We start from the raw sequence: 18,907 nt of genomic DNA, 5'->3' as shown, positions 1-18,907 counted from the left end.
CTTTTATTGCTGAATAATATTCCATTGTATTGATATACAACATGTATCTTTTGGGTTTTAACTGCCTTAACAGGTGTAAAAGGATATCTCATTTTGATTTGTATTTAACTGATGAATAATGATGTTCAACACTTTTTGATGTTTAATAAGTTTAATATTTTAATAAACATTTTTAATATTTAATAAGATTCGGCTTATGGGATCTTCCTGGACCAGGGATGGAGCCCGTGGCCTCTGCATTGTCAGGCGGATTCTCATCCACTGTACCACCAGGGAAGTCTGGGTGCAAGGCTTTTAATAATAGAAAAGGCATTTGTATACTTGCTTGTTTACTAATTTTAAGTACTTTGTAAATTCTGTAGATTTCATTTTCTGCGTTTGCAACATTTGCTCAATGATAAGATCCCTTTTCTGATTGGTTGGGTTTGTGATCAAGTCATAGTTATCTATGTATCAGTTTTATTCATCAGGCTTCCCTGGTGGCTCACACGGTAAAGTGTCTGCTTGCAGTTTGGGAGACCTGGATTCGATCCCTGGGTCAGGAAGATCCCCTGGAGAAGGAAATGGCAACCCACTCCAGTACTCTTGCCTGAAAAATCCCTTGGACAGAGGAGCCTGGCAGGCTACAGTCCATGACAAAGAGTCAGACATGACTGAGTGACTTCTCTCTCTGCTCATCAGGTACTTTGAAATACTTGATCTTCTAGGGAAATCGGAAACTGTTGAAAGTAGTTTACTCAGGGACTCAGCTGTCTGTACTTTGCTTTGCTCAGATAAAGCCATTTACCAGATGTGAATGTGACCCTTCAGCTGAGTGGAACAGCTCTACAGTTGGGAGTAGATCACTAATTGAGGCGTGTTCCTGGAACTTAGCCTGGTTTCAGAAGGAGCATGGTATCTTCAGTGGATCTGAATGTGCTTAGTCACTCAGTTGTATCCGACTCTTTGCGACCCCATGGACTGTAGCCCGCCAGGCTCCTCTGTCCATGGGGATTCTCCAGGCAAGAATACTGGAGTGGGTTGCCATGCCCTCCTCCAGGTGACGTTCCCAACCCAGGGATCGAACTTGGGTCTCCCCATTGCAGGCTGAACCTGCAGGGAGGCCCATACCTGGTGTCAAAGCTGGATTTCATAGAACCCTCAGGGAATGCCATTTGTGCATTCAGAATGCTTGAGTTCTTGAAGTTGGCATTTCTTTTTGAGCAGATGTCCTGTTATTTTGTAATAAAAGTTCGAAGATTTGAACAGTATTGCCCTGAAAGTTATTTTATCTTAGTAAAGTACCCTTAAGTTCTCTTATGCTGTTTTACCTTTGGTTTAGCAACCAGTTATTTATTTTTTTTTCCATCACAGCTTTGGAAACATGATGAGCAAGGAGAAGCGAGAGGCTGTGAGTAAAGAGGACCTTGCCAGAGCGACTTTGATCACCATCACCAACAACATTGGCTCAATAGCAAGAATGTGTGCCCTTAATGAAGTAAGGGGACATGGATTTCTTTAGTTGCTCTGAGGAAAATACAGAACTTACTATGTGGGCCCCACCTTGTATACAGCGTCTGTCTTCTCCGAACAGTGCCTAAATGTAGTTGTAAGTGGTGGATTTTGTTTCATTGGCATAGTTAAAATGCTTCACATGTAGATTAATCTTAACAGATTTTTATTTTATTAATCAAGATAAACACTGCTACAGTCTAGAAGTAGAGCAGAAGGCAGAGGAAGGTAGGGAAGGTAGCCAGTTTCACAGATAATGGGGACTGTTTGTTGGGTGGTGGTGAAGGGTGGCGATGCTGAGTATAGATCCCATGCTCACCGTTGAGCTCAGGAGTCCCTGGGAATGAATCCAGAGGAAGGCACTGAAGCTGGGAGAAAACGGAGTGGGCCGAGGAATGCCCACCCTGCTCCCCTCCAGCTGGCTGCAGCAGAGCTGTCTTTGTGCTTTCAGCTTCTTTACAGTGCTGCCTTGTAGCATTCAGGTCAAGCAGCATTGTACAGGGCTATGAAAGAACTAAGAATGGCCTTCCCTTGGGGATCCGGTTGGTATCACTTGTCCCTATTTATGCACTTTGGTTTAAAATAAGGCTTTTAAATAGATAATTCAGGCATGTGACTTAAATCTCAGGTTACAAAAGGATTGTCTCTTTTTAGTTAAAAGATACTGTATTTTCATGAAGAAATTTAAAATTCTTCATTTGAATGTTTTAACACTTCTGTTTTCTTTGTTGCACGTTCCTTTTCCTGTGCTTATGTATTTTAAGATATTTCAGTTGATGTACATACAATTTTGTTTTTTACTTATGTATTATGAATTGCAGGGTTGTATATTTGATTTCTTTTTATATCATTTCATAAGTCATTCACATAGAATTGGTAATTTGGTTGCTTGTCAATGATCGCTCTGTGATAAAGCATTTTTAAGCGTGAAACTATTTCCTTCGATGGTTTTATTCTTCTTCTTCTTTTTTTTAATGTTCATTTTTGTTTATTTGGCTGCAGTGGGGTCTTCTTGTGGCATGTGGGGTCTAGTTCCCTGACCAGGGATTGAATCCAGGCCCCCTGCAGTGGGAGTTTGGTGTCTTACCACTGGACCATCAGGGAAGTCCCTGGATTTATTCTTGATAAGGGATTTATTCAGGAGTGAGATTTCTTATCTAAAGAATATCACACTTGTGGGACTTCCTTGGTGGTCCAGTGGCTGAGACTCCACGCTCCCAATGCAGGAGGCTCAGGTTTGCTGCTTAGGGAACTAGATCCCACATGATGCAACTAAGACCTGGAGCTGCTAAGTAAAGAGATAAAATAAATATTTTAAAAAAGAATACCATGGTTATGAATCTTGATGGATATTGCCAAGATGCTTTGCACAAGGGCCGCACCATTTTAGATCATTCTTAGCAATGAATGAATGGATCAGTTTGACCACAACTTGACTAATATTGAGGGTTAGTTAGAATTTCTGTTAGTTGTTTTGCTGACTTTTTTTTTCTTTTAGTGCCTATCTAAAATACAGTTTTTTTTAAGACTGTGTTTTCCACTTACAGTGCTTATAAAGTACAGTGTTATTTTCTTTCCCTGTGCGCATATTCAGCAGTATCAAGAATGCCTAGTTGTTTACTGTAGGAGCTCAACTTTAAAACTGCCTTGGAATTTGTTTGTCCTCCACTGTTTTTGTGTGAAACAACGCTAAATGCATGCTAAGTTGATGTACTCAAACTTCAGTGGTGGGCCCAGGTGGAGGTGCTCCGCCACCAGGCAAGCCCCCAGGCGTTCCTCCTGGCTGGCCTCCAGTGCTCTCGTGTAGCTTGGTAGTGATAGACTTGCAGACTTTTTTTTTCCAGCTCTGTCTGCCTTTGTTTCGATTCTTCTTCACAGTTTGTAGTATGTAAGATCTTGGGTCACTCAGACATCCAAGGAAGGGAACTGTCAACATCTAGAGTCTTTGCTAACTTTTAATGGCTCTAAAATTTTACTTTTTTTGCTCATTTAGTGAGGTTGAATTTTTGTGTGTGTGATATTTTCTCTTATAATTTGCACGTATGTTACTTTTCTTCTTTGAATTGGTCTTAGTATTTTTTTTTTTAACTTATCTGTGTAAAACTTTGTATTTAATTGTAGTTATGGTTTGTCATGTTAATTCAAATGCTTTTCCTAATCTTATTCTCCTGTGACATTTTCTGGCATGCTTTGAAGTGGGTTTAGAGTTGTCGGGCTCAAATTTAAGTAGCCCTGGATCAACTGGAGTAAATGTAAATACTTTTTTTTTTTGATCAGCATTCAACTTACTAACAAACTATGTACATGATACTCTCTTTGGGGTAGCTTTTAGGAGAGAACAGAAATTAACATGAACACTAATTGCCTTTTTTTGATGTGCTCAGAACATTAACCAGGTGGTATTTGTTGGAAATTTCTTGAGAATTAATACGATCGCCATGCGGCTTTTGGCATATGCTTTGGATTATTGGTCCAAGGGACAGTTGAAAGCACTTTTTTCGGAACATGAGGTAAGCAATGTTATTTCCTGTGACATGTTACCTTCATAAAGGGCGTGCTGTACTTATTATTTGTTTCTGTATAATGTGGTTAACTTTGTTCGTATTCAAAAGCTGTTTCTTACCTGATTTAATGTAAGGTAAATATTTGGTTAATTTTATTGTGAGCTTTAGCAATTTTAAAGAAGAAAGTCTTGACAAACATCCAGCTATATTCCTGATGCCAATTTCTTTTCCGAACCATCCTTTGTATTTTCCCCATTGCAGTTTGTACTTAGTTGTAAATGTACTTAACTCTGAGTTATTTTTTAATTTTTTGATGTCAGTTTTTATCGTGTTAGTATAGTTCTTGTGCCAGTTACTTTATTTAAGATGTATGTCCTAAAACCAACTCCATCAGTAAAAAGCATTCCAGAAGTAGAGCCACACTCTTGTAAGAACTTAACACATAGGTTGTGTGAAAAAGAATAATTGAATTGCTTAACCTGATATGCTATTTTGGAAAGTGTCTTTATGATTTGAGGAACAGTAAAACCAGAGCTATGAAAGGGACTTTGTCTTTCCTCCCCTTGGTTTTGGGTCAGTTGGACTCTTTCAAGTGTTAAAGGGGATTGTAGATAGTGTTAGCATCAACAATTTTCAGAATTGTGTTGGCATACTTACTTTGTGATATGAACCCTTTATGAAGTTTGGTTTTCCTCTCTGGCTAGCCTGTTTGCTCTTTGTCCTTGTATTTTCCATTTTCATTTAGGTCTCTGTCTCTAATGTTGATCTCTACTTGTGGAGCTCTGATTATTTTAGGTTCTCTGAGTCATGAAATATACTCCTGCTTGCACGCTGAAGTCATTGTGATTACTGTTGTGAAAGCTTTGTATAGATTGTTTTCAAGCCTTTCTTTTTCATTGTTCACTATTCTCATCTCACACTTCTTGGCTTGTAACAATCTCTGTCTGTTACTAGATAGTAACTTGGGTCTGGAGTGGAACTCAGTATAATGGTTAATTTTATCCATTCTTTTCTGTAAAATAAAACCAAGATATAGAAAATCACGTAAAACAAAGTGTGTAACTGACTGTTATGACTGCATTTCCTCTGCAGGAGGTGCTGGTTTAATTCCTTGAATGGGAACTAAGTCTGCATGCTGCAGGGCATGGCCAAAAAATTTAATAATAATAATAAAGTGAACACCCTTGAATGCTGTCCTCTGGCAGAATTGAGGGTTTCTGAGTGTTGTTGAGTCTTGCTCAGCTGTGTCCTCCTACAGTTTCTGACTTTGTCGTAACACGTCTATGTGGCTGCTTTTTTAAAAAAATTTCTTTTTAATTGAAGAATGATTGATTTACAGTATTGTGTTGGTTTCTGCCATACACAAACATGAACCAGCCATAGGTATACGTATGTCCCCTCCCTCTTGAACTCCCTCCCACCTCGCATCCCTCTGGGTTGTCAGAGCACCAGTTTGAGCTCTGAGTCATAGCAGACTCCCACTGGCAGTTTTACATGTGGTGGTGTATATGTTTCATTGCTGCTATATTTGTCCTGTTCTCCTCCGCCACCCCAACCCCCGTCCTCAAGTCTGTTCTCTACATCTGCGTCTCTGTTGCTGCCCTGCGTATAGATTCATCATTTTCACCTTCCTAGTTTCTGTATATGTGCATTAAAACGCAATATTTGTTTTTTCTCGTTCTGACTTCAGTCTGTGTAATAGACTCTAGGTTCATCCACCTAATTAGAACCGACTCAGATGTGTTTCTTTGTATGGCTGAGTAATATTCCATTGTATATATGTACCACAGCTTCTTTATCCATTCATCTGTTGGTGAACATCTAGGTTGAGTCCATGTCCTAGCTATTGTAAGTAGTGCTACGGTGAACATTGGGGCACATGTGTCTCTTTCAGTTCTGGTTTCCTTAGGGTATTTGCTTTGTAGGGGGATTTCGTACGGAAATTTTATTCCTAGTTTTTTAAGGAATCTCCATACTGTTCTTCATGGTGTTTGTATCTCTAAATTTCCACCAGCAGCGCAAGAGGGTTCCCTTTTCTCCACACCCTCTCCAGCATTTATTGTGTGTAGCCTTTTTGATGATGGCCATTCTGACTGGTATGAGGTGATAGGCATTTCATTGAAGTTTTGATTTGCATTTCTCTAATAATGAGTGATGTTGAGCATCTTTTCATGTGTTTGTTAGCCATCTGTTTATGGGTATAGCTATGTATGTTTTCTTTAGAGAAATGTCTTTTTAGGTCTTTTCCCCACTTTTTGATTGGGTTGTTTGTTTTTCTGATACTGAATTGTATGAGCTGCTTGCACATTTTGGAAATTAATTCCTTGTCAGTTGTTTCCTTTGCTGTTATTTTCTCCCATTCTGAGGGTTGTCTTTTCACCTTGTTTGTAGTTTCCTTTGCTGTGCAAAAGCTTTTAAGTTTAATTTTTAAATTTTTGTTTAGTTTTGTTTTTATTTCCATTATGCTAGGAGATGGGTCATAGAAGATCTTGCTTTGATTTATGTCATCGAGTGTTCTGCCTATGTTTTCCTCTAAGAGTTTTATAGTTTCTGGTCTTATGTTAAGGTCTTTAATCCATTTCGAGTTTATCTTTGTGTATGGTGTTAGGAAGTGTTCTGATTTCATACTTTTACACACAGCTATGCAGTTTTCCCAGCACCACTTTTTGAAGAGAGTGTCTTTTCTCTATTGTATATTCTTGTGGCTGCTTTTTTTTTTTTTTTTTAAAGCTAAGAAGTAGAGTGAAAGGGCAGGCCTCTCTTGTGTGGCCACGTGTTCTTTGGAGAAGCTTTTCTTGGAAAAGCTTGAGGAATCTGAACCTTAGTTATTTATAATACTGCAGAGACTTATCATATGTTCTGTTTCACAGCAAGTCTTTCAGGATCTTCCCGTGCTCCTTTTGCGTTCACTTCTCTCTCACACTGCCTTACTGTGTGATCACATCCTTTGCAGACTGGTAGATTCTGTATCATTGTACGATTATTCTGATTGTTAATGGCAGTTTCTTTTTGCCAGTATGGGTTTTGTCTCGTTTTCTTTTTAATTTATTCATGTCTTGGTGGTTTTTGACTTCGATTGCTTACTTCAGGAGGTGGTCCAGCATGGTCTTCCTTCAGCCGCTGCTTCTCTGTCTTCACGTCTCTGCCTTCCCCTCCGATGCCTCTGTTCTTCAGATGTTGCTCCCCTGACCTGCCGCCTCGCTCCAGCTCTAGACATCTGGTGGCTGTGGCTGCTTGGCTGCCTAGGGTACCTCGGCTTTGCACATACTGTATGGACCCCCTTCCTTGCTCTCCACATCTCTTGCTCCTGTGTCCTTGTTCTCAGGGTTGGTGTGACGGGATGTGGGGGAGGGGCCTCAACCTCCCTGCCACCCTCCTTCTCTTCTTCAGGCCAAGTCTTGAACCCATCCCACCCCGTTCTTTGCTCTCCACCTCCAGCCCAGGAGGGCCCTCACCCTCTGTGACTTGTCCCGGCTCCTGCTCCATTGCACTTCATGTCTCAACTTCCCTTCATTCTGGAATTATCTTGAAATGCTCCAGGCCCCCATTGCTTCTCATCGCCTCATTCCCCAGGAGATGGCCCAGGTACTCTCTCTTAACCAGAGGTAATGGCCGCTGTGGGTCTCAGAGCTTGTGGAGCCCCCGCTGAGCACTCTGGTCTGATGTGCCAGAGTGCCCTCAACTGCCTGGGAGCTCCTTAGAACTTCTCTGCTGGCCTTGGGCTTGGCAAAATGGGCATCAGGAGATGAGTGGCAGGAATTAAGGGCCATGTTGGCTTTAATACTAATAATCATATTTATGGTAATATAAGTAAGTCTAAGGAGAATTGCTCTTATTTTTCTTTCTTTTTGCTTTCAGGGTTATTTTGGAGCTGTTGGAGCACTCCTTGAGCTATTGAAGATCCCCTGACTGTTACCTGGGGAGGGGTTCCTGGAATCTTCCACAATGGGATCTGTGGATGGACTCTTTTTTTAAGACTTACTCAGTTTTATGATTGTGTACTACCTGAATCAAAGCGAGAAAGGACAAGTGTATTTTTCTAAGTCATCAAGATAAATTCTTAAAAATTCAGTCTGAACTAATAACCAGTAAGGAAATATATATGCATTAAAAAAAAAAAAAAGTGGACCATTTCGGTGAGGATTCTCTGTATTTAAGTTGCTCTTCAGTATAGCTTTGTTCAGTGTGCTGTGTAGTTTTGAAATTCAGCATCACTCAGTGGAACCACTTCAGGAGAGAGCTGTTCTTTGTTCAGCTGACTTTGGTTTTGTGTCCTGTTAAATTTGGTAAATATAAGGCAAGCAACTCTGTATTACAGTCTAATCACACTTTTGTCAGTGTGGCCTTGGAGAGTGTCATCTTTGCATTAACTTTGTGTTTATAGCCTTGTGTGAACATTGAAAAACGTTTCAAGGTTCTGCAAACTTATTGGGTAGGTGAATTCTTAATTCTCTGCCTGTAACTTTTAACAAGCTACTTTTGAAAGGGCAGTTCCAGGTTCCACTAGATCCGGGGGTCTGTTTGGGATGACAGGACTTCTCCCCTGGGCAGGATTTCCTTGGGTATTGGACGGATTATGGATGTGACAGAAGTGAGTAAGCTAGTAGAAAAAGAATATCTGGAAGGGCCAGATAGAAAAAACAGAAGGGGCCGCTAGTATTGATGTCTTTTCAGGGAATGGGGGGAATCTGGTTATTGCAGGCCAGTAGAAAGGGGAGAATGGAGCTGTCCATCAATTAGCCATGGAGAACGGGGCGGGGCTTCTGCTCTTCCCCTTGAGCTTACCTGAAAGTGCCTGGGAGTTTGCCTCAGTTGGATATAGTGGAGGGGCTGTATGTGGGAGGCTCAAAAGGCTGTTTGAGGAGAGGCAGATTTTTAGATAGAGTCTTGGTGGAGGTTGACTTTGAATTTTTTGTTTCTGCTGTGCAAAATGATTTAAAAACCTCCTTGGAGAGAGAGCAACATTTGTATCTCATTTTGGTATTACTTGGTGCCTGCTTCCCTGGTGAAGGCAATGAAGGTTTTATGTAAAGCAGCCTTTGAAACAAGGAAACCTCAAGGCTCTCTGACCTCCCTGTGCCCCTTGGCTTCAGGCCAGGAGACTGGCCTGGGAAGGACCACATATGGGAGGTGATGTTCCAAGGGACAGAGGGGCACAGGAGAGTGGGTTTGGACCACCGAGGGAGGAGGGAGTTTGACCCCGCAGTCCCCTCCCTCTTGGCTTTGTCAAGAGTCATGGCCTGCCCACCTGCAGGGAGGGCACAGCCTGCGTGGGGTCAGCGCAGGGACATTTCCCAAGGGTGGCCACCCTTGCACACGTCCTGGGCACATGTCGGTTGTGGTGCTGCTGGCTGGTGCAGGCTGTGGAGCTGGAGGGACACTGGGGGATGGGAATTGCAGCCCAGGGCCATGTGATCAGCTTCCTCTGCTGCTGCTGCCCCTCCTAGGCCTCAGCCTGAGTCACCTCCAGTCCTGTCCTTCTGCCTTCGGCCCCCTCCAACCATGTGCTTGTAGCCCCAACTTACCCCTGCGGCCACCAGAGTCAGTGCCACAACCCTCTCACTGGTACCATAGTCATGCTTTTCAAGCCCCTTGTACCCCAGACCCTCTTTCCTGCTTCCACTGGGCAGAGGAAGGGAGCCTGAGTAAGCCTGGTTGCTGCCCATGGACACCCAGGTTGGCCTCTGAGGCCTTGTGGGATCCTGCCTTTTCTCCTTGCATTTACTGTGTTCGTGAGGCTGTGCCAGTGCTTTTTGTGGGTCGTGTCACACAGCCCTTGTCATCCCCACCATTTAACAGAAGAAACCTGCCCAAAGTCACACAGTTAGGATCCAGCAGAGCCCCCTTTCCTCTTAACGCCTTGCAGTTGCCTTCCACCTCCATGGATTCACCACTTCCTGCTCTTGAGAAACTGCTTCTGTGGCTACACTTTGTGCTTCTGATTAACCCATCCTTTTACTACAGTGAATCTCATTGCTTAGTCTGATGTACATTTCATGTTCTCATCTTCTTTAGTTCTGTCATTGCAGACCACACTTGGTTTTCCTTCTACCTTCTAGGCCACTTTATTCTCCACTGAAGATAGATTGCCAGCTCTCAGGCTTAACCCTGAATCTACTTAAGCAGGCATCACTCATTTTGATTTCCAGGGTAGCATGTCTGGCCCAGCCCTTGCCTCTAAGCTCGTCTCAAGGCAGTGACTACCTTTTTCCTCTGCCCCCTTTTCTGTATCTCCAGGTCATCTTTACACAGAAATGTCTCCATCCTTTCGCCTGAACCTCTGCCAGCATCCTCTCCCAGTTACTGCTACTTCACTATCTTATATCTCCAGGTCATCCTTACACAGAAATGTCTCCATCTTCTCCCCTGAATCTCTGCCAGCATCTTCTCCCAGTTACTGCTACTTCACTAACTCCAATTTATAAGATGTGTGGAAGCTCACCCTCTTCACCACAGGCACCACCCTGATCTAAACCACTGTCCTGTCTCCTCAGCAGTTATCCCTTCCAGTCTGCCAGCCTGGGTAGCCTGAGGGTCTCACCCCACACTCCCCCACTAGAGGCAGTGGGGGTGGTAGTGGCTGTAATAACGGTGCAGGTGGGAAAGGAAGCTGGCCAGCCCAAGATGGGAGCAGTGTATGGTCAGGTAGAGAGAGATGCTTTAGTGGGTTTAGAGATGTGGCGATTGGAAGTGGGGGAAGGAGGTTCTGTGAGGGCACTTAGGCTTGCTGGGGGGACTTAATCTTGGGCTGCCTGAATTTTGATGCCAAATAGGCCGCTGGATATTTAGGTTGGAGACAGTAGACCTGACAATGATGTGCATGTAGGTGGGAATTTAGTGAATCCCAAGGTAGAGTGAGAATAACAAGAGATGGACAGAGAAGGAAAGGGCTGCAAAGAACACTGAAGAGGGGACTAGCACAGGGGGCCTGTTGCTCAGGAGACTGGAGGGGAGAGGAGCCCTTCAGGCACCCGCACTAGGAGGAGGTTTCAGAGTTGGCAAAGATTTGGTTGTAGTCATGGATGGCCATGAGGGGAGCAGTTTCCCTGAATCTGTGGAGCCAAAGCTGAGCTGTGCAGAGGTCCTAGTGAGTGAGGGTTGGTGAGTGGAAACAGTAGCTGCCACAGGATGACTTTGGACTGAGATTTTGTTTCTCCTCCAGCAGAATAGTTGGTATTTCCAGGCCTGGGATATAGCTAGAGGAGTGAGGTGTGGGCTGGTTCCACCACTGCAACCCTCCTGAGTACTGGCGTCCATATTTGGGAGACTGCTTGACTGTGTCCCCCCACATCTCCGGAGCTGAGGCCAGGGGTGGCAGGGAGCCCTTGACCTCTCTGCCTTCTCCCTTGCTGTGGCCTGATGCTCTACTGCTCAGCCCTGACTGGCACCCCATACCACAAGGAGACAGGCTGGCTCCTCTGTCAGTCACCTGTTGCTGGTGATCAATTCCCATTTGTTCGGAAGCACTTACCTTGACTTTTCAGCTCTTGCCACATGGGCTTAAATGGGATGTGGGTGACCAAGGGTATGTATGTGCTCAGCACAAAGTATTTTTAAAATCTGCTTTTTATTTACATTTAAGTCAATTACATGCATGTTTTATTTTTTAAACGAGTAATTAGCAAAATGCATTAAAATTTTAAAATAGCAATTAAATATACAAAAATATATAGCTTATAAAAAAACTGCGAATGTTTAAAAATATTCTGCTGCAGAATTCATAGTGTACAAACATGTCTATGAAACCTGAAGCTCAGTGTTTCATAAACTCTTTTTTGAAGGAGTTATACAATATCTAGTGAATAAGCCCCACTGGGCTTAAAACTCCAAGACTAATATCCCCTCTTTCTGGCAAAGATCTGTCAAGAGACCAAGAGAGGACAGTTCAGGAACACTTTCTTGGAAGACAGCTATCATCAGGAAAGAAACACTAGCCCCGTCTTACTCTTCTGTTCTAGGCCTTAGAGGGAAGGATGGATGGAGGGATGGTGTGCACCCGGCCCGAGATGCAGATTTTCCAGGCTTGTACTAGCTCAGGGAACTGCAAGGGGCTTCATCGAAGTGTAGTCAAGGCCCTTGACACTGGTAGGTATGTGTCTCTGGGGCAGGGAATAGCCACAGAAGTGAGTTCTGGGTTGATAAGCCACATATGCTGATGCTTGGTCTAAAAGTGGAATAAAACTCTGCATCTTGCAACAACAATTCAGGCTCTGAAGCTAAACTGGAATAATAACAGATTTACTGAATAAGCCCCTCTATTTTCCTCCTCATGTTCCAATCAAATGGAAGCACATTGTGTGGCACACGGGAGCCTTCATTAATCTTATATACTAAAGGAATGTGGCCCAGCATTTTCCAGTTATCAACTGCAGATTTCATCAGAATTTAGACACATTCATCTCCTTTGCTCAAATTCCTAAATACTAATAATGAAAGAGGTTCATCGATAGAAGGTGGTTTCACACATAGTTCCTTTCCAAATTTCTGGTCACAGGCTTAAGTTACACTTTTAATCCAGGGAATCCCTGGGCTGCTGCTGTGGGTGGCAGGGTACTGGGGAGGTGGGTAAAGAATAAGAGGCACAGGTCCCTGGCCCGCCCCCCAAGGGCTGCCTGGAGGAAGTAGCTTTAACTCTGATCTCCTGAAGAGGGAAGAATGAACTTTTTAGAAAAACTGTTGGTGGGGTAATTTCTCGTTGATGGGAAAAAAATGTTGGGCGAGAAGATTCTGTGGGAACATTTGCTTTTCAGTGTGTGCATAGAGTGGGGAGGGAAAGGGAATAGGTTCATGAAACTTGAACATGGACATTCAGCCATGAGGCAGCTGACCACCTATTTGCTTAGCAACATTTGAGACATCTGCCCCACAAAAAGAATTGCTCAGCCTTCTGCTTCTCCAACTCCTGCTTCAGAAACATAGCTTTGCCTAAGAAACCGTGACAGTTGTAGCCAGATGTCACTGCTGGGCTGTTGGTCCTTACTGGAAACTGGGTTGGGGACTGGGGCGCGCCTGCAGCCTGTGCTGCTGCTGCTCTGGCGTGTCCTGTCACAGACTCAGACACAGGCTGGGGACTTCCCTGGTGGTCCAGTTGCTAAGACCTCGCTCTCCCAGTGCTGGGGGCCTGGGTTCAATTCCTGGTCCGGGAACTAGATCCCATATCCCACATTGGGGAAGGAGAAAAAGGAGGAAAAAAAAAAAGGTTGTGCTCTCTTGTTATTTAGGCATCTGTGGTTAGGGTCAGGGAGGGACTATAGTTCGATTTGTATAGGAAACGAAGATTTCATCATGCTGCAATCAGTGGAAAATATGCCTTATTCAAAAGGAATGTGATTCCAAAAATATCCCCCAATTCTGGGCTCAGCTCTTATAGATATTCTGACTTCTGGGATGGGTCTTCCCACATGACTAGGAATGGTCCTTGAGTAGTACTTGTCTGGTATTACATACGTGGAAAAAGAAAAAAATTACACACATACAGTTGATTCTTGAACAAGATGGATTTGAACTCAGGTCTACTTACACATGGATTTTTTTCAATAAATACATTATACACGGTCCAAGGTTGGTTGAATCCACAGATGCAGAACCACAGATGTGGATAGCTGACTGTTAAAGTTATATGCAGGCCGTACAGGGTGTCAGCACCCCTAACCTGTGTTGTTAAAAGAGTCAGCTGTGTATATATATATATACATAAACACACACATACCTACATACATGTACATGTGTGTGTACTTGGTTGTATATGCATGAACAAACTCCGGAAGGTTCACAGGGAACCAACTAATAGTGTGTACTCATAGGGGTGGGAAACTTGGCTTACTGGAGTCCGGGAATGCAAGGACAACGTAACTATGATTTGTGAACCACGTGGAAGGGATTACCTATTCAAAGAATTTAGAAGGAATATTCAGCACTGAGTGAAACCACATTGAGGAGCACAGTGGGCAAAGGTAAATGGAAGTGACTGAGGCAGATAAGGAGGGGAAAGGGGAGGGAGCCAGGTGAACTGGGGCTCAGCGGAGAGCCCCTAAATCTCAGGAGGCTCTCAGCTGTGGTGGTTTCTATCAGAACAACATGTGGCCAGCATGATGATGTCACCTAGTAGCACCAGCTCCTATGACTCCCCAGGCCTGCCTGCTGGGCTCCAGACATGGTAGTCAATCCCCATAAGGGCTGGTGGGGGCACCCTTAGTACACATTCCTGGGTGAGCAGCTAAGGAAGCAGGCTTTGAGAGGCTAGTAGAAAGGCACATGGCTAGTGAGTGGCAAGGGGGTTACTGAAAAAACCTGAGCAGCTTTTTGTCCAGAGTTCTGGGGATGTCTCCCTGTGTGCATTGCATAATTTCCAGAAAACCTTTCAGAAACAGTTACTATAGTTGTTCAAAGTAACTTGGAGTGGAATCAGGCCATGAAGATGATAGGCTTTGGAATAGGGATGTGGAAAGAAAGGATCTTTGTTAAGAACAGGGCATTTAGCCATGGTGGGAGGTCCTCAGTATCCCTCAGCCCAGAACTCCCCATGGGCCACCTGCTCCTATCTGACCATTACTTTCTTGGCCTGACCAAATCTCTGTACCTGCTCAGCCAGGAATCAGGTTAAGCTGGTTTTGTTTCCTATTCCTGCAGCCAGCTGAAGTCAGCTGCACCCCTAGTAACAACTAGATAATGATTGACCCACCCGTGGAGTCGAGTTGAGGCTAAGTTCTGCTCCTCTAGCCCATGGTACACAAGCCACACCCAACTCTGGGCTGCTTAAGACATGTTAAGACCAAGTTAAAAAACCATGTCACCTGCCAGCGGCCCAAAAGTGGACCAGAGTCCTCACACAGATTAATGGAAATAGATCTGGACAGGGCAGCCTCACTGTCTCACTGTGAGGTGTGAGCCTGATCAAAGAGTATTAAGGAATCTTTAACTTCCTTAATAATGGGAATTTAACCTTGTCCCTCACACAAACCTGATTTTAATCAATTAAAGGAAGAAGTAAGTTAAACCCTGGCCACTCGGTTACAGCAGTGCAGCCCAGTTAAGTCCTGGAGGAGGACCTAGATGTGCGGCGCAAACACTTGTGTTGTTAAGAAGCATGAGAACTCATGAGTGACACTGACCAGGTGACACTGGCCATGTTTCAGTAGGACACTAAGCCAGGAAAGAGCAGATGACTACTAGCAGAGTGAACACAACACTTCAGTGTCAAGCCCCCCCTTACTGGAAGACCTGAGTTTTTAAAAGCCCTCCATATTCACAAATGCTGAGATTACTACAAATACAGGGACTTCATGAGTTTGTTTTCTTGGTGCTGACAAACTGAAATCCTATGAAACCTGTGAGATGAAAATAATTTGCAAGCACAGAGCACAAGATTCCTCCTCTGAAAGGAAAAATTCTTTTTCCTATTGGAACTCCATAACGAAGATGTGACATTTGTCCCAAGGCTGTTACATGAAAATGGTGAGTGTTGGCTATTACTGAGGCAAGTCCAGAAGCAAGCCTACCTCTGACATTGGTCACTGAAAACATTTTACTGTAAACAGTGCTTTCCAGCATTCAACTCTATTGTGCTACAAATAGTGAATGCAGAAACGGTGAAAATAGGAGTGTACAAATAGTTCTTTTCATGGGTGCCAGACAGGCTAATAAGGCTTTCATATAAAAATATTCCACACTTCCCTTGCCCTGTTTAAAGAAGCAGTCCAGTTGGCATACCACAAATAGGTCACATAGGGTACAGCCAATTCTGACCAATGGATTTGTAATTTTCCAAACTGGATTCTGCCCAGCACTTTTCTAGGGTAATGGGAATTTTCCTCCTCATCTGATCCCAGCCATCTGAGCCAAGGATAGGTTCCCTCTCCCATCCTAAGACAGCAGAGGCTGGATTCCAAAAATATTCCTGGAGACATTCCATGAACAAAGTTTCCTCCCCCCTCGCTCCATGTCATACACGCTGTATTTCCAATGAGAAACTGCCCCTATTCACACCTGTGGGGTGGAACAGAGGCAGCGCTGTTGATGAGGAGTCCACCTCTATGATGGAAGGAGGTGGAGAGCAGGGCTGTGGAAAAGAACTTTCTGTCTGACCCAGTGCTGCTTCACATAGTGAACTTATAAAGTAGTCATGAATCCTGCTAGACTCTGAGTCATTTCTAGAAAAGTAAGACAGAAAGAACCAAAGAGCAGCATGCGTTTTTCTCCTATAACGACAGTCAGTTATCGTTAAGTCAATACTGAGGCACACGCCAATGATGAATAGCCCTGCAGGAGCTTCCTGAAAACTATTTACAATTGCAAGTGCATCCCTGGCTTCAGAATTCCATAGGGATCTTATCTGGGATGCTTTAAATAGTTAAAATGTCAATAACAGGCATTTTCTCTTGAGGAGAAACAGAGATAGGGAAGGGAAGGGAGGGAAGAGAACAGAGGGCAGGACAGGGAGAGGCAAGGGGTTAGCATCCTCCTCAGCTCAGCAAGGCCAGGAGGACTCGCCATTATCAGAGAGATGCTCCTCCTCGGAGCCATGTGAAGGGCTCACAGCAGCTTCCTACGGGGGCAGTGGGCCAAGACTAGCAGCTACACTGGAACCACATTGTATATATGGGGATGTGGGCAGCACCCTGGGGCCCTCGGGTCATACAGGGACAGCATGGGCTCAGAGACCCATCCACTGCTGGGGCTCCTGATGGTGGCTTGGCTGTGCCTCATTGGTGAGTAGGAGGGGAAATATGAGGAAATGGCTTTTGACCAGACCTTTCCAAGCACATCTACTGTTTTTAGCTCAGATGATTTGATAAGCAAATGTTGTGAACTTGAGGAAGAATCAGTGGTGGCAGGTACTGCTGCTTTGTTGTAACCAAGCCCCTGGGGTGCCAAGATGGCCTTATCAAGGGACATAATGTGAATAGCCTTGTTGGCACTGCCTCCAGCATTGCAACCGGTTGTGCTTGGGCTGAGGTAACTGCTGTTTTCACTTGGCTTAGAGGCTGCTGGGAGGGTTTGCTGCTACAAAGGTGTGCAGGGTTTGCAGAGAAGCTCATGTGTCCCCAGGGTGTGTGTGTGGGGGGGAGAGTAGGGGCTTTAAAGACCTGCCTTCAGTTCCCCTCTGGAACACTTGCGTTTGTCTTCCCTTCTGGTTGGTAAAGATTCACCTTGGCGTGGAGATGAGTGTCTGGGAGACAGAATGTAATGGAGTTAGCAAGAGATCCTCATGAGGTTTCTTGAACCAGATCGTGGGCTCATCTGTTCCTCTTGGCACGGGGTAGTGTCAGAGCACTTTGGTTGTCACAAGACCCAGAAGTCTGGGTTCCCAGCCTGGCTGGCCCGAGAGTTCTTCATGAGACAAAGGAAGCAGCAGCTGGCGCCCTAGGTAGAGCAGCCAACACAGAGACCACTTGTGTTCCTCCCAGCTGTGCTCCTCCCAGATCCTGCAACAGTTTGATCCTTGTGGTGAGCTATACAATGTTCTCTGCCCCGGGGAGGGGTCCCTGTAGGGGTCCACGGTCCTGCTTACTGTGCAACTGGGCCAGCTGCAGAACTGGCATGTTGCACAGTGGACATACTTTGCGAACTTCCAGCCATTTAATAAGGCACCTGCAGAATGAGACACCACAAGAGGCAAGATGTCAGTCCTGTGTTTGTGGCACCACCTGCCCACACACCTCACATGCTGAACATTTTGGAAACCCAGATCTGGGGAGTGGAGTGAACACCCAGGTCCTGAAGAGTTGTACCACTGGGTGGAGAATGCATTTCATTCTCTGGAGGAACCAGAGACTCCAGTTTTCCAGAAGCTACAGTCAGCATATATCCTCAGTCATTCATGACTTCTTAAAGAACGAGGTACACTGAAGAGGGTGGTGGGAAGGAGGAGGAATCAAGTTTTCTAGTATACATACAAAACATAAAATTGTAAGGGAGGGAGGAATATTAAACATGTCTGTAGGAAGGGGGAAGAGATAGTCCTACACTACTACTTACATTGACATTTATTTTGATTTAAAATAATTATGGTTTTGATTAAAATAAACTTTTAGGAAAGGAAATTCTTATTGAAAAGTTCCAGTAAAATAGCTTTTTATAGCCTGGGTCTCCAAGGAGGTATGGGCTTGTCTGACTCTTGCCTTAAGTCCTGCCTTGGTAGTCACATTGCCATTACCCTGATCCCTCCTAATGTCTGTCTCTTTCTCTCTTACACACACACACACACACACACACACACACACACACAAATACAAACGCCACCAGCTTTCTCCATCATAAACCAGTCATGAGTCATCAAGCTTGTCCGGCACAGCTCCAAGCACGCACACACACACACACACACACACACACACACACACACACAAATACAAACGCCACCAGCTTTCTCCATCATAAACCAGTCATGAGTCATCAAGCTTGTCCGGCACAGCTCCAAGCGCGCGCGCACACACACACACACACAGACACACACGCCACCAGCTTTCTCCATCATAAACCAGTCATGAGTCATCAAGCTTGTCCGGCACAGCTCCAAGCACACACACACACACACACACACACACACACACACACACACACAAATACAAACGCCACCAGCTTTCTCCATCATAAACCAGTCATGAGTCATCAAGCTTGTCCGGCACAGCTCCAAGCACGCACGCGCACACACACACACACACACACACACACACACACACACGCCACCAGCTTTCTCCATCATAAACCAGTCATGAGTCATCAAGCTTGTCCGGCACAGCTCCAAGCACACACACACACACACACACACACACACACACACACACACACAAATACAAACGCCACCAGCTTTCTCCATCATAAACCAGTCATGAGTCATCAAGCTTGTCCGGCACAGCTCCAAGCACACACACACACACACACACACACACACACACACACACACACACACACAC

General features: G+C 44.5%; 2 protein-coding genes across 3 annotated transcripts in view; one reads left to right on the top strand and one right to left on the bottom strand.

Annotated features, from left to right (window-relative positions):
* The window catches only part of PANK2 (pantothenate kinase 2), a 28,527-nt gene extending 20,220 nt beyond the window's left edge, over window positions 1-8,307 (top strand). The window contains exons 5-7 of one of the 2 annotated variants that reach the window (XM_065921487.1): window positions 1,354-1,477; window positions 3,876-4,001; window positions 7,854-8,307. In XM_065921487.1, coding sequence (XP_065777559.1) covers window positions 1,354-1,477; window positions 3,876-4,001; window positions 7,854-7,904 — 301 coding nt within the window. In that variant the 3' untranslated portion in view covers window positions 7,905-8,307. Of the gene's footprint in view, window positions 1-1,353; window positions 1,589-3,875; window positions 4,002-7,853 lie in introns of those variants that run through there. The other variant, XR_010661455.1, reaches the window with a different exon arrangement.
* A 3,286-nt stretch (window positions 8,308-11,593) lies between these two features.
* Window positions 11,594-18,907, bottom strand: part of RNF24 (ring finger protein 24) — a 117,151-nt gene continuing 109,837 nt past the window's right edge. The window contains exon 6 of the mRNA XM_065921488.1: window positions 11,594-17,585. Coding sequence (XP_065777560.1) covers window positions 17,447-17,585 — 139 coding nt within the window. The 3' untranslated portion in view covers window positions 11,594-17,446. The remainder of the gene's footprint in view (window positions 17,586-18,907) is intronic.

This window comes from Muntiacus reevesi, chromosome 2 (genome assembly GCF_963930625.1).
Source record: "Muntiacus reevesi chromosome 2, mMunRee1.1, whole genome shotgun sequence".
NCBI lineage: Eukaryota > Metazoa > Chordata > Mammalia > Artiodactyla > Cervidae > Muntiacus > Muntiacus reevesi.
Note: the sequence above shows the minus strand (reverse complement) of the source record. Positions and strands in the feature narration are given on the sequence as shown.